We start from the raw sequence: 14829 nt of genomic DNA on the forward strand, positions 1-14829 counted from the left end.
CTGCCCTCTAGTGTTCAAAGAGCAGCGGGACACCTCCTCGGCTCCAGTTGCACAGGGTGGCGGCCCCTGGCGTTCCCTGGAAGGGCGGAACAGCCCCCACTTTCCCACTCAGAAGAATGGGCCCCTTCCCAGCGGGCTGTGTCACCCGACAGCGAGGCCCCCGCCAGCCACCCTCTGCAAGCTCAGCTCTACCAGAAGGGATTTTTCTCTGACGGGGACTCTCCTATGCCTTTGGCCACAGTCACCTCGAAAGCTCTTTATCCCAAAGGCTAATGGCAAGTGTTGATATTGAACTATTTTCAGCTCCGATTCCACATGTCACCATCTCTTTTAGAAACCTAGCTCCAAAGACAATAATCTGTATGCTAAGGAATACAGCAACTCCTCATGTTAGGATTTTAGAAAAATGTTCGAGAGTACAAAAAGCAGAGGAGCCCTCTAATGATCTTTTGGCCTTTGAAGAAGTGTAAGAGGACAAGTCTGAGTTCAACTTGACCTCCAGGAATAAATGGGGGTGAGGGTGCGTGGGGAGACTTCTCACAGCAGCAGGCCTAGGTTAATCTAGCACTCATGTTTCCAGAGCAGGTGCAGGGTCAAAGGGCAGAGACACAGTCGCTTGAGTACACTCTGTCTCCAGGACATTCTTGATATTCCTGAAGGCCCTGACCTCAGATACATGCTCTCCTCAGATGCAATGTGTACATAGATCAAAAATGTAATAGCCCAAGTCCCAGTCAGCAGCACTGCCATTGTCCTGCTGGGTAACAAGCGACCACAGCCTCTTCAGGAACGTACCCCAGGGAGTGTTCGCTTTTCTCATGCGTCTGTGGGTTAGCTGGGCTGACCCTACTTCAAGCTGTGGGTCTTCGGGTCGACTGGGGTGGCCCGCCTCTCCGTGTCTCTCATGTTTCCAGAATGATGGGGCTACCTAGGGCATATTCTCCTGACAGTGGGAGAACCGCAAGAGGGAATACCCAACCATGTAAGCACATTTCAAGCCTCTGCTCAGATAACGTCTGCGGATACATCATTGGCCAAAGCATGCCATGTGGCCAAGCCTCAAATCAATGGCAGGGATTTATTCTCTGCCCTCAGAGTGTGCACTGGGGAGGGGGGAGTGGAGATTAGAGAATAAACATTTGTTCAACTGTAATCCAAATAGTTACACCCCTTCGGACCCTAAAGTGCCTTTGACTTAATCAGTGTGTAGAATACACAGAGCCATGTGGAGGCACATGATGGGCTGACTCGCAAGGGTGACCTCTTGCTCTGCACCAGCTTCAAGCAGGAGGATTTATTTATGACCGATTGCTGCTCTTCATAAAGACCACTCAAGAATAGATAAAACTATGCAGGCCAACTTGGCAAAGGCTCTGGCATGGTCCAATTTCCCTGGGCCGGGGGTTTTCCATCCAGGCAGGTGCTTAGGATCATCAAAGTGGGGTTGCCTGTGGAGATGCTACTCTGTGAGGCTCCTGGTTCTCATCCCAGAGCTCACTGCTCAGACTGGGCGGCCTGGCACAGTGTCTCCCATATGCCATGAACAAGGCAGATTGGAGAAACCTGCTGTGGGAAACCACATTTTACTTGCATTAAGAAGATGTTTTCTCTACTGTATATGATACCAGGATCTATGCAATGGTTCTGTGACCTTGAAACTTCTCTGGAATAAGAAAAAACCAAAACCCTCCGCAGGTACCATCCACTGGAGGTACCCAAACTTAATAAAGATGGTCTATTGTAAATGAAATAACAAATTCTGCAAACTTCAGCTTAATTTTTCTTCATCGTCCAACCTTACCTATGTGGGGCGGATCTGAACCAGAGATAATATGGGTGCAATTATAACTCTGACAGGGACTCGTCCATGTAACAGACCTTTTTAAGAAAGACATTTAAAAATAGTGGTATAGAGTGTGTGGCTCAGCGGCGTGATTCAAACGCAGTGCTCTGTCCAAGTTTGTGCGCGCAGGGCTTCCCGAAGGCAGAAATGACTCTCCTGACAGCTTCCACGAGTTCTTCCTGAGTCAAAGACCAAAACAGCAGACCCCATGGCAAAATTATGAAGCTGTCCGGATGAATCCTCCCAGGCCCCAGGCTGACATGTCTTCTCCTGATAGCGACCACAAGTTTCCCTTTGCTTTCTGAATTCCTTGCTCAAGTTCAAGGTCAGGCATCCAGGATCAGTGCTCTCTTTCCGCCAAACAGATCACCTCCCAACACAGCAGTTGAAAAGAACCTTACACACTTATTCTTTCCCACCATTTCTGTCGGTGTGTAGGAGCAGCTGAGCTTGGTGGCGCGGAGATCTCTGGTGTCAGCTGCGGTCTCTGGAAGGCCCCCCTGGGGCTAGAAGGTCCCCTCCGAGGTGGCTTGCTCCCATGGCAGGCAAGCCGGGGCTGGCGACCAGTGAGAGGTCTCAGCTCCCCACCACGTGGCGCCCTCCCGACGGGGCAGCAGGCTTCCCTCAAAGTGAGGCATCCAAGAGAGCAAGCTGGACACTGCAGTGTGTTTTTTCTGATCAAGCTTCAGAATTCAGACACCATAAGTCTTGCGACATGCCCTCGGTTACAAAGTTCAGCCTTACTTAATGTGGGAGGAGACTCCATAAGCACAGGAATAACTTAAAGCAAAGATTTCTGGGGCCATTTTGGAGGCTGGCTCCTGGGCTTCCACCTCACTGTCAGGTGCCTTTTAAGAAGAAATCCCTTTCTCCTGTTAAAATGGAAATTAATCTTATATCAGTTGTTGACACAGGCTCATCGAGTGGTTAGATTTCAGAGTGACGTCAGGCAACAATCACATCGACCAGCATTGGATCTTATCCCTTGTTGTAATAAAAGGTGTTGTCTGGTATTGAAAGGATGTAGGCCTGCACCAAGAGGAGTGGGGACCGGGGCTGTCACTTCCTGCTGACCTACATAAGGTCGGATGTGAGGTGAACCGGAGGGGTCCTAGAGAGAGCGAACTGGGATAGAGGCCGGGTGGGATCTGCCAGCTTTCTCCAGCGGGGGTCATTCCCTTGGCCCATCCTCAGGGCCCACCGTCAAGACAGGGGAGGGCCAGCCCGGGCTGCCTGAGGAGGACAGACTCCACAGCCAGCCATGCGGGAGGGCGCGGCCTGCTCAAGCCCTCTGCCCACCTTCCCTGCGTGCCCGGGACAGAGCTGGGACCTTCTCTGTGTTGCTAAGTCTCCACGGCCCTGAGTGTCCCTCCCCAGCAAGCCCCCTTGCCCCTTCCGAATCCCAGAATCCCAACTACCCCCGCGTTAAAGTGGGCAACTCCGGCCCCACCAACCACCTCAGGATCCAGCTCAATTCACTGCCCATTATTTCTTCTCTCTCTTTTTAAACGCTTTCTTCTTTTTCCACGCAACAGCAATTTGCTATAGAAAACACAGATAAACAGTGTGTGCATCCATACATCCATACCCATAATCCCAATTCCAGAGACAACAATGGTTAACGTCTCAGTGAAAACACACCCAGGCTTGTTTTACATGTTGGCTGCACTATGGTGTTGACTCCCTGCTCTCCAGAAATACAACGGAGGACCTAGTAGCCTCTCCTCCTCCCTTCCGACTTACTTCTGAAGGTTTATTGATAACCTAGGTCGTCAAGATGTGCAAGGAACCGTGTTAGGACCTGTGGATTCCCAAGACTGACACAACGCAAACCCTCAGGTGCTTGTCACCTAGGACTAAGGGACAGTGACATCTGACACTCTAAGTTGGTTCCATCACGGTCGTTACGGTCAGTGCCTTAAGGGGAAATGCATCCCAGAGCTACCCAAACTGTCTTAGCCCTCTCGGGCTGCTCTCATGAACGACCATGGACGGGTGACTTATAAACAATAGGAATTGATTTCTCATAGTTCTGGAGGCCGGAAGTCTGAGGTCAGGGGGCCAACATGGCAGGATGAGGGCTCTCTGCTGGGTGTTAGACTTCTTGTGTCCTCAGGTGGCAGAAGGGACAAGGGAGCCCTCTGAGGTCTCTTTTATAAAGGCCACAAAATCCCATTCAAGAGGGCTCCACCCTCTTGACCCAAGGCATCTCCCAAAGGCCCCACCTTCCAATACCATCATCTTGGCCATTAAGCTTCAACATACAGGTTTTGGGGGGACACTTTCAGACCATGCCATCCCCTCATGTGGCCACGTCAGGGAAGCTGTGGCAGGACCTGAGGCTTCATCTGAGAAATGAAGGGCGAATAGACATTGTCCGGGAAAGAGAAGGGGCTCCAAGCTAGGAAGGACAGTAAGAAGCTCCGATATCTGCCCTATTGAATCGCTTCTGGAGACTGCAGAAGAGTTTCCCCAAATGTCTGTGGGATGATGGACACAGAAATCATATGCCCACTCATTAAAAAAGAGGTGTCCTAGTTTTCACGCCAGACACCCTAAATGAGCCTCTTTTTCTCTTTTAACAAGTTCCAAGCATTGGGATACACACCTAAGTTTGAAAGCCACAGCCTGGGGGTCACTCCTGGTGCAGATGGCCTGCGTGCTCCTGGAGTGCAGGCTGGTCATTCCAGAACCATCCCCACAGGCCCCAGCCGGGCAGAGAGGTGTTCGTGGAGCCTGGGAGAGGGAGTGGAGGTTAGTTACTGCATCTCATCAACTCTATGGGCACATCTCATTCTCACTTAACATCTCTGAAACAGGGATGAATCTTAACTGACAGCATTTTCTTCCAAACAAATAATGGCATGTCTCCTAGGTTTGTCAAAATACCGTGGTCATCTTTCCCCACTGCCCCCTAGCCTCTCCTCCCTTGCTTAGCTTAGCACGCCCACCCGATCCAAGCTCAACATTTCCTGCCCTCTTGGGAAGACCCACCAGCGAGAGTACTCCACACCCTTCAGAATGTTCTCCACCATGCTGCTAGACCACATGACCAGTGCCACCTGCCACAACTTTCTCCCCCTGACATCTTTTAAATGTTTTCTTGTGGTTCCTGTTTCATTTTTGCCTTTAGTCATGAAGTCTGACAAAAAAATAAAAGGGTTTCTGGGGCACATCTTCTTCGGTAGAGATACGTCTATAAATACAAATCTCCATAACCAGGAAAGGGGTTCAGGGACCTTTCCTTGCAATGTTTACAGGCTGAGATCATTAACCAGAAAGACAGAATATTCTGCTGTAAGACCTCCTATCTGAACTGCTCAGAGATCTGTTCTGGTTCCCTTGTGGTAAACTGTAGGTCTTCTAAGGCTGAAAGGGTCTGTCTTGGGCAGGAAGGTATTGGCATAAGCCCTTCTTGGGACCTTTCCAGCAAGGATGTAGGAGCCCATGCTGTTCCATCTGTCTCTGTGGCCATGGCCCCCAGCCCTCCCTCCACCCCAGGCTCACCCACCAGCTGCCCCTCTCCCCCGAGGAGGCTTTCTCCTAAGGACTGTTGGGACCTCAATGAAGACAGTCCGGAGTTCAGCCTATAGCTCTGGGCAAAAGGCATGATGAGTGTCCACAGAAGTGTGGACAAGGAAGAACACAGTCTGTTGTTCTCAGAACCCAGAAATCTGGTATCTCTGCTTCTATGTTGGCCATTCACTTCTCTTCACATTTCCTTGTTGTTAGTACCAAGAGCACGGACATAGAAAATCATTTCCTTCACCTGAGCGTGCATCTGCTAGAAAGCAAGGGTTTGCATCTATCAGACCCTAAGACTGCACTACAGAGGTAGCTGTTTACAGCTGGTCCTTTGGCTTCATGGTTACTCCTTTCTTGGATTAAAGGCACTATTAAAAACCCTCCATCTGGGGCAACATGTTTAATCTTTCATGAGAATAAATCTTCAGTGCTTCTGTGGAGTTCTGTCGCAGAGCTTTCCACGGAGACCTGGAAGGTGCACGACTGCTCTGTATCGTGGTTGGTGAGCACCCATCCACCCTGGAGCTAATAATGCCTGTAGGTGGTTGAACTGCGGCAGAGGCTGCTTGTTGCCAGTCAATAACTATTGTTCCTCTCTTTATTACTAATAGAACTTTGATTTTATTCAGACCCATGATAGTGCCCAGCCAAAAAAGAACCACATTTCCCAGCCTCTTTTGCAGCTGGCTTGACCACGTGACTGAGTTCCAGCAAATGGAATATAAGCAGAAGGGCATAAGATGCCCTGGAAGTCTCTCTAAAGGAAAGCTAACTTATTTGGAAGGGGCATTTTTCCTCCTGTCAGATACCTGGAAAGTGTTAAGATGTCTGTCACCCTACTAGCCATCTTGGACCATAAAGTTATCTTGAGGATGGAAGCCGCCACAAGAGAGAAGGAGGCTGGAACAGAAAGATACAAGGAGTTGGCTCCCCAGTTGCCATGGTGTTGATGTTGCAGGATTTCTTTTCCTCTGGTGCCCATGGTTCTTGGTCACACCTCTTCGAAGAATGGAGAGGTAGACCAGACAAAGAGTAGTGGGCAGCAAAGGAAAGTTTATTGAGCAACAGTACAAAGCTCCCAGAGAGGGAGGGGGCCCAAGAGGGTTACCACAGGGTTCTTAAGTCTAGCGGTTTTGATGGGCTTGTTGGTGGGCTGTTTTAATCTGATTAACCCTCCATGAGCCTGTCACCCAATCAGGTTTTTGTAATCTACCTATCATGTGGGAAAGAAAAGGGTGGAGGGCTCCTTCCAGGGTGATGTAAAATCCTTTCAAGGGTGGTTTCCTTTTAGGGCATGAGTCAGGCAGGGGTGGGGCCTGTCCCTGCCTGCCTTTCTTCCAACTATCCTTCATTACTGACCCGCTAGCCCTGGACTGCCTGCCTCTGGACTCCTTAGAAGCGTGAGAGAAATCAGCTTCCATCTCATTTAGGCCACTGTTGTTTCTAATTGTCTGATGTAAGCCGCTGAATCTGATCTTAACAAATGCATTTAGGATTGTAAGCTGTGACCTTTGGATTTCCTAGTTGGAGGATCATTGTCTCATCCTCCTGGGAGGCAGCAAGCTAAGCTGAACAGCATGGATTTTAGGTTTGAATCCCTGCTCTACTGCTAGCCACATGCTGCTTTTTATCTCCTCTTCTCTGTACCCGTTTGTCTTTCGAAAAGTGATATGCATTAAATTAGTGCATACAACATACCTGTCACATCATAGGGACCCAACAATGTTAGTTTCCTTGTCTTCCCCTCATCCCCGTGTTGAGCATTTTATTTTAAATACTCAAAAGAAACAGGTAATGCACGTTTGAGTTTATTTCTCCATAAGGCGACTCTGCCATCGTAAGTGGAGAAACACCAGTAGGGTTAGGCTAGGTAAAAACCACCACAGTGATGGCAGCGGGAGTGCAGGACAGAGGGAGGTTGCCAAAAGAAGCCAGTGGAGTCTCCATGTGATCTGGCACAAATCTCCTCTCACTCAGAGCGAAGCTAGACTCTCTGGCTGTTGGACCCGGGAGGGCTGATGCTCCCAGTTTTCCATGGCGCTGTTGTCCCCCGAAGTCTGAGCACCAGGGTGACTGACAGCATTTCCAGCCTGTGGAACACAAGCTGACCACCTGGGGAAAGATGTGTGTGGGGTAGAAGCAGAAAGGCCGACTTAGCTGGCGAGGCACAAACATCTCCAAACCTAAGTGCATTTAAAAGGACCCCGAGCAGGCAAGTTGTGAGAAACGCGCTCTCTATGGACACTGTGGATGAATGCTTTTGGGCTGCCAGCCAGGCTCATAAACACCCAGTGCCCTGCTCTAACATAAGAAAAATAGGCTTGGGAGAATTCAATATTGTCGGGCTCTTGGCTGGTTCCGAAGTATGGCAAGGGGGAGAGAAGTAAGAGAAGTTACTGGAATGAGGAAATGGACCACCCTCGTGAGAGAAATAATGGCAGGGCTCCCTACCCCCATGATGACCCGGTCCTCAGGCCTGTACAGCTGTGGTTTTCACATCATTCTACTCTTGGACCCTTCTGGTGGGGCAAAGACCCCACGGACTTCCAATTTTGCCAAAAAAAAAAATATATATATATATATATATATATATATATATAATCTTAGAGTTGGAAGAGATCAGTTAATTTAGTTCAGTTCCACTTCTCCACTTGCAAAGTGTTCCAGAGAGAGCAGGGGAGGTGGCCAGAGTCACAGCTAGTTAATGCAGAGCCAGGCCCGGGACGGATCCCCGATCCCTAGGTTGTGTGTTTCATCTTATAGCATTAATTTGGTCAAGGCACTTCTTTTTCAGGTTTATTTTCTTATGCGGATTCAATTACCAACCAACTGGGAATAGCTGTTACTTTAAAACCATTTGAACATGATCTGAAATTTCAGACTGCTGAGAGGGCCTTGGAACCCCTCAAGCGTGGAGACCCACACACGTGGGGCCAAGGAAGGAATGAGGGCAAGTCTACAGAAGCAAGTGAGGAAGAGAACGAGCTTAAGCTGGAAAGAAGGACCAAATCATTTTTGAAAACTCAGAAACAACAGCTTCTAGGTTTCCTGGGCTACTAGAAACAAATCGAGAGCATGACAGAGTGCTAAATTTGCGTCTGCTTCCAGAACTAGGATACTAGAAACAAGGAGGTGAATCCCTGTAAGAGGACTAAGGCCCGGATTTGCAAACCTACAAGCTCGACGACAAGCATTTTCCCTGTACCTTGTAAGGTACAGGTCTACCTCCATTTTCCATTCATTGAACATCCACAATGTGGGCTTTTCTAGATGTTTGGTTCTTATATTCGAGGAGTAGAAGAGGCGGATGGGGAAAACAGAAGCCAGGGAAGGGACATGGGCAAGGTCACTTGGCTAAGAATGGAGCCCAAAGTCAAACCTAATCCCCAAATTGACCGTAGGCCTCTTTCCACCCTGTAGTGAGTCTTTGCGGGAGATGTAAAGGGAGCTCGGTCACCCAGGAAATACTCAGTGGAGACCAAGCGGTGCTGGAAGTCCTTGGACCGCCCGTCCCTGTGTTAGGACACCATCTGAGCTGCAGCCGGTGCAGGGACCGGCCCTGAAGGCCCACGGGGCAGCTCGTGCACCCACAGCCAAGGACAACGGACAGAGGTACTTTCATGCAAAATGTTTATTTGGAATACGTGTGCTACTGAGCAGGCCAACCATCCGGAACTAGCAAGTCTTTACATTGTGCAGAGATACAAGAGCTCCCTGAAGACATTCATCTGGGCTTTACTCCTCTTCACCCACCTCCACCTCTCGTCACCTTAAGACCTCTGGTGCTGCCTGATCCGGGGGTGATGAGCTGCGGCTGGAGACTCGCCGCTACCCGTTGTGTCTTTTCCTGGGACCCTCTCTACCTGCCTCCTTCCGTCTTCATGGTGCCCAAAGAAATGATGAGCAGATACAGAGTTTCTGTGGGGTTACAGGGCCTTGTATTCACCACATTTGGTAAGTTTTTTTTTGTTGTTTTTTTTGTTGCTGTTGTTGTTCTTCGAGATGCTTCTGCTTAGCTTTCCTGACAGGCCTGAGTGTGAGGGCTCAAATTTCAGCTGACCCAAGTGGAGAGTAATTCATTGATTTTTATAATCTGTAGGTTACTGCTTTTCTCCCTGGCTGGGACATATGGTTTTCATTTCTAATTTCTGCCATATGCTTCTCAACTTGAACTTGCTTTTGTCTCTCTCTTGCTCCGTGACAGTGAGTGTCACACATGTCAGCCCTGCCACGCGGTGAGGGTGGGGGATGAAGGAGAGAGGTCTCGCCTCTCTGGCTTGGCTACAAGCCCCAGCAGACCTGGCTTCTGTACGGAGAAGGGAATGAATCACCTTATGGGGAGCGCTTCCCCCTCACCCCACCGCCCCCCAATCAAGGCAATGGGACCAACGGCTGGATAGTCTGGACTTGCCTTTGGGTTCAAGTTTCAGTCACTGCACAGAGGCCATAGAACAAGGACCTCCCTGTCTTCTGTAATAAACACAACTGTGACAGGGGCTCTCAAAAGTCAAAGCCAGGAATCTGCAGGCACTCTGCCCGCCTCTCCGCACTGCTGATGAACCCAAGGACTGTTTCGATAGGCAGCTGGCTAGACCATATTGACCTTTTGAAGAGGCTTCAATCTGGACTGTAGTCTTAAACCGCCCCCCCCCCTTTTTAAAATAAAGTGTGAAGGCTGGGGACCTATTCTCTCTTTAACCTTATTTTACCATCCCCCTCCTTCTTCGCTTGGTGGGTCCCAGGGTGGACCAACCCACTCTCCTGGAAAAGGACCTCCCACCATGCAGACTCTTAAAGGTCACTTGGAATCTGTCTCTCAAATCCTGTCCTGAGTAGCAACTCTCCTCCCACAAACAGATGTACAGAATCTGCAGTTACAAACAAAAGAAAAAGCAAATGCGAAAATCCCCCAGGCCTGGGAGCGCTGCAGCCGGAGACTCATCCCACCCCGAGAGCACAGACAGATCTGGCAGAACAAGGCTCGGACACAGCAGTAACTGCTCACGAGAGCTCAGGAAACTGGGAGGGTTTCTCTGAGCCTGGCTCTTTAGGGAGCGGGAACCCGGCTGTACTGGTCACTTTCCAAGAGCTGCTAACCTGACACTTAATTGTGTCCTACTTCATCATTTTAAACAAAATAAAACAGAGCAAAACAGCCAAGACACACAAACACAGTCTTTGGCGCGGGGTGTGTGTGGGGGGGGGGGCAGTCACAGATGAAATGGTGGCTTCATCATATTTTCCATCAGTCCTTTCTGCTCCGAGCTGGGAAGGAGTCGTGTCAACAGTGGGGCGGCTGCGCCCTTCCTCCTCAGAAGCCCGAAGCCAAGCCACTACTAGAGTCCGTCATCCTGCTGCTGCAAAACGCGGTCAGGGGCTAGTTCCAGAGTCATCTGAGTTCACACATTTGAACTTGCATTAACCACAACACTTCAACCAACAGTCAAACAGAAGAGAAAAAGTTCGACTTAGAAATTGCACATGGAGCGAAACCTTCACCTACAATTCTAGTAAGGAAACCAGGATCTCAGCAGATACGTTTTCAGGGACTTTTAAAGAATTCCATGTGACAAGCGACACGGAAAAGCATTCTGCAAATGCGCGCAGGAGCTGTGTGCCTTGGGCAGGCAGTTTTCTGCAGCTTGCAGAAACACAAGGTTGAAAAGGATATAATGAAGGTACTTGGTTTTCGGTAATTTTGAAATTTTCTTCAAAGCAAGGCAATTACAGCTCTATTACCAACATGTTTTCCCTTCTTTTGTAAATCAAAAAGTACAAATACATTTCATGTGCAATTCCTCATGTAGAGTCCAAATGGCCAAATGTAGAACTTTTAATTTTATAAGCCCCAAATTATGAAACACCAACAGTTAAGCATACATACGAGAAAAACAATGGCAAACACAAAATATGAGAACTTTTTTTTCCGGCCACAAATAATAATGGATAGTTATATATGCATGAGAAGTGGTAATAATAAAAGAATAATTAGCATTAAGTTTGAAACTTCTGGGAAGCTATTTTGGATTAGAGAATGTATTATTTACCTCAGAATGTGCAAGCTTAAAAGTCGAATTGTCAAAGTTATCCCCCCAACACACACCAAAAGATTTATATACAGGCTGGAATCCAGAAATTAAGGTTCAAAGTATAAATACTGATAATTTCAACTAAATTCAGAATGGTTTCAGAAAGATGGTACAATTTAGAATAGAAACTGAAAGAGTATCCTATTTTGCTTTGTGATATACATAAGTTACCCTGTTTTTTTATCTTCAGGATCCTTTTCTTTCTCTTGAAGAATAATCTAAAATTTAGTTATTTTGATTAAAAGAAGTTTTTAGATGGGATCAACAAATTGAAGAGGAAGTCAGAACAAAGATAGATACGTACAATTGAAGGAGAGAAGCAGACCCCACAAAGATCTCCAGGTAGCCACCCTCATTTGGTTCTAGTAGATGACTTGAGTGATTCACCAACTGTAACAGACTAACTGACCTCCTCCCCATTAAACGATTCCTGGGAAAAAGTTTCTAACCATTCCAAATGCTGAGATTTGGCCCATCTCGTTTGCTGGGAAAGCAAGAGCCTACTACAGCTTTTCACAAGAGCCAAATCTGGAAAGAAGTAAGAGTAAGAACCAAGAGTGCAGATAAGTGTATTTGAAACGATTGTTCAGAATTACTTAGATTCTGTGTTGTTTATTATAGTCCAAAGACATGAAGTTCTTAGGAAATAAAGTCATATGGTACAGATAAAAACGGGCCAGTCAGAGTTGTTTGTGGGCCAAATTGCAGACCACCCAATGGTTCACATTTTAGGAATTTGAAACGTCTAAAAATAGATAAGGTGGTTTCTCAAAGAAAAAGAGAGAGAAACAGAGGGAAGGAAGGAAGGAGACAAGAAACCATTCAGGAAGTGTTAGCTAACAAGATACCTTACTTCAAAAGAAGGGGTAAACGCATAAAAATGCATAAAATTTGTGCAGGCTACTGCAATAGTAAACACAGTTGAATACATAGGCCTCGTAGTACTTTTGTATTGGCATATATATATAATGTCTCCGGCACTTTTAAAAATATGCAGAGACTAATAATTAAGGATCATTCTAGATAAAAATACAATATTTTGTAAAGGGGCAGGGGGTTGGAAATTCTGGTCTCAGGGGAGATCTCCACAGACAGATCGAGATGAAGCTATGTTTTTTAGTAATTCTAATGGATATGGCAGCAAAAATAGTTGTAAGGATGTTGGCTGGTTTTGAGCAGGTTATTTTCAAATATCACTTACAGCTACATTTGCAAAAGCATCTTTGTGAAAAGTTCATTTTATTAACCCTGTAAAATGTCTATATGGACATCTCTTTCTAAGATAAAAGAAAAGGAGCTGAGTTGTGAAGGGGTAAGGGATGTGTGCTTTAAAACAAACGTGAACCCTTTCTGGGTTCCTCTCACACAAAGGGATACAGACTCTTAAATAAAATAATACTTCCTTAAAAATCTGCCACCTCACAATTGTTTACATCATAGAAAAATAGCATTTTTTGTAAAAAGAAATATAGTTACTTTGTTAAAATGGTCTATTTTAAACCAGCAATTATTTTTCATATAAAGAATTTCTAAACATCCATACAGAACACAAAAATAGATAATACTGAGGGCAAAGCAGACAATGGCGTGTTTGCGAATGATCAAAGTATTTCATCGCCAGATAAATAATACTCTGAGTACATTATGGTACAAGTTTTAATCTTTTAGGAACTTAAAAAGATATTGCTTTTATTCTCTGATGGCAAGTTACTTATAAATAGAGTTACTTGCAGCAGCAGAAGGCCAAATTGATTAGAAACGGGTCATATATATTCATCCCATTTCCCCTAAACTCAAAGTGCTGGAACACTGGGCAGTTGGCCCAAGTCCCAAACTCCTTAACACGAGCATGGACCACAGGCTGTGGAGATGCAGAGGGGAATTTATGACATTCGCAGTCCTCTCAAAATCATTCACGTTTGAATTTTCACATAGAACCAGATTAACACCAAACTATTTACCAGCTTGGCTAAATCCATCATTACGGAGAGTTTATGTGACTCCTTTCTAAATAGAGGTATTAACTCTTCATATTATGAAAACAGATGGTTTCAATGGACTACTGCTTTATTTCCACAAAGTGATTCTGTAGGGACGAGGAGTTCCTTGGTGGCAGTGGGAGAGGCTGTGACGGGATCTACAAGCCAGCAGGCTCCGGCCTACACGCGGGAGAGCCGGGAGGGCAGGCCAGACAAGACGACCCCTGGTGAGTAAACTCTAGTGATCTCGGGCTTCACTGGCATCTCCTCACACCCTCTCCACTCTGCTAGGGTCATAGGAATCTGTGAAAAAGCAAAAAAAAAGCAAAACAAAAAAATTAGTGGTATATTCAATTAATGTGTTTTCTGTTTAATCCTCAGACCATAAATAAGTATGTTGAGGGAACAAAAACTCCCCAAGTGTAGTGAATGCTTAGACATTTAAACAATATTGATTTCACTGAGTAAGAAACTATCATCAAAAGACTGTTTTTAAAAGGACATGTATGATCATTACCTAATCACAGATGGAAACATGTGAGTTGCTTAATTTTTTAAAAAAAGATTTTATTTATTCATTTGAGACAGAGATACAGACAGAGAAAGAGCATGAGCAGGGGGAGAGGCAGAGGGAGAGGGAGAAGCAGACTCCCCAATGAGCCAGGAGCCCGACGCTGGGCTCGACGTGAGGCTCGATCCCAGGACCTGGAGATCACGACCCAAGCCGAAGGCAGATGTTCAACCATCTGAGCCACCCAGGCACCCCGTGAGTTGCTTAATTTCTGATAGTTCTTTCCTGTGGTCCACAGTGGAACAGGAGGGCATCGGTAACACTAAATGCAACACTGGTAAACCGGCAGTGCTATGTCTGGCTGATACTAAGGATTTCTTTTTTTTTTTCTTTCTTTCTTTTTCTTTTCTTTCTTTTTCTTTTCTTTCTTCCTTTCTTCCTTCCTTCCTTCCTTCCTTCCTTCCTTCCTTCCTTTCTTTCTTTCTTTCTTTCTTTCTCTCTCTTTTTTTTTCTTTCTTTTCTTTCTCTCTTTCTTCCTTTTTTTGTAAATTACAACTCTAATGAAATCTTGCTTTAAAAAAAAATACATCTTGGGGCGCCTGGGTGGCTCAGTTGGTTGAGCGACTGCCTTCAGCTCAGGTCATGATCCTGGAGTCCTTGGATCGAGCCCCACATCAGGCTCCCTGCTCAGCAGGGGGTCTGCTTCTCCCACTGACCCTCCTCCCTGTCATACTCTTTCTCTATCATTCTCTCTCTCAATAAATAAATAAAAATCTTCTAAAAAAATTTCATATAAATGGAAAAAAAAATGCATCTTTGTGGGGCACCCAGGTGGCTCAGTTGGTTAAGCGTCTGCCTTTGGCTCAGGTCGTGATTCTGGAG

At 46.6% G+C, this 14829-nt stretch overlaps 1 protein-coding gene across 1 annotated transcript in view; it reads right to left on the bottom strand.

The window, feature by feature from the left end:
• Nucleotides 1-11318: 11318 nt before the first annotated feature.
• JCAD (junctional cadherin 5 associated) overlaps nt 11319-14829 on the bottom strand; it is a 37892-nt gene continuing 34381 nt past the window's right edge. Inside the window, exon 4 of the mRNA XM_028120851.2 lies at nt 11319-13739. Coding sequence (XP_027976652.1) covers nt 13705-13739 — 35 coding nt within the window. The 3' untranslated portion in view covers nt 11319-13704. The remainder of the gene's footprint in view (nt 13740-14829) is intronic.

This window comes from Eumetopias jubatus, unplaced genomic scaffold, assembly GCF_037043125.1.
Source record: "Eumetopias jubatus isolate StellerSeaLion01/CBP00866 unplaced genomic scaffold, mEumJub1_p1.0 scaffold_8, whole genome shotgun sequence".
NCBI classification, from domain to species: domain Eukaryota; kingdom Metazoa; phylum Chordata; class Mammalia; order Carnivora; family Otariidae; genus Eumetopias; species Eumetopias jubatus.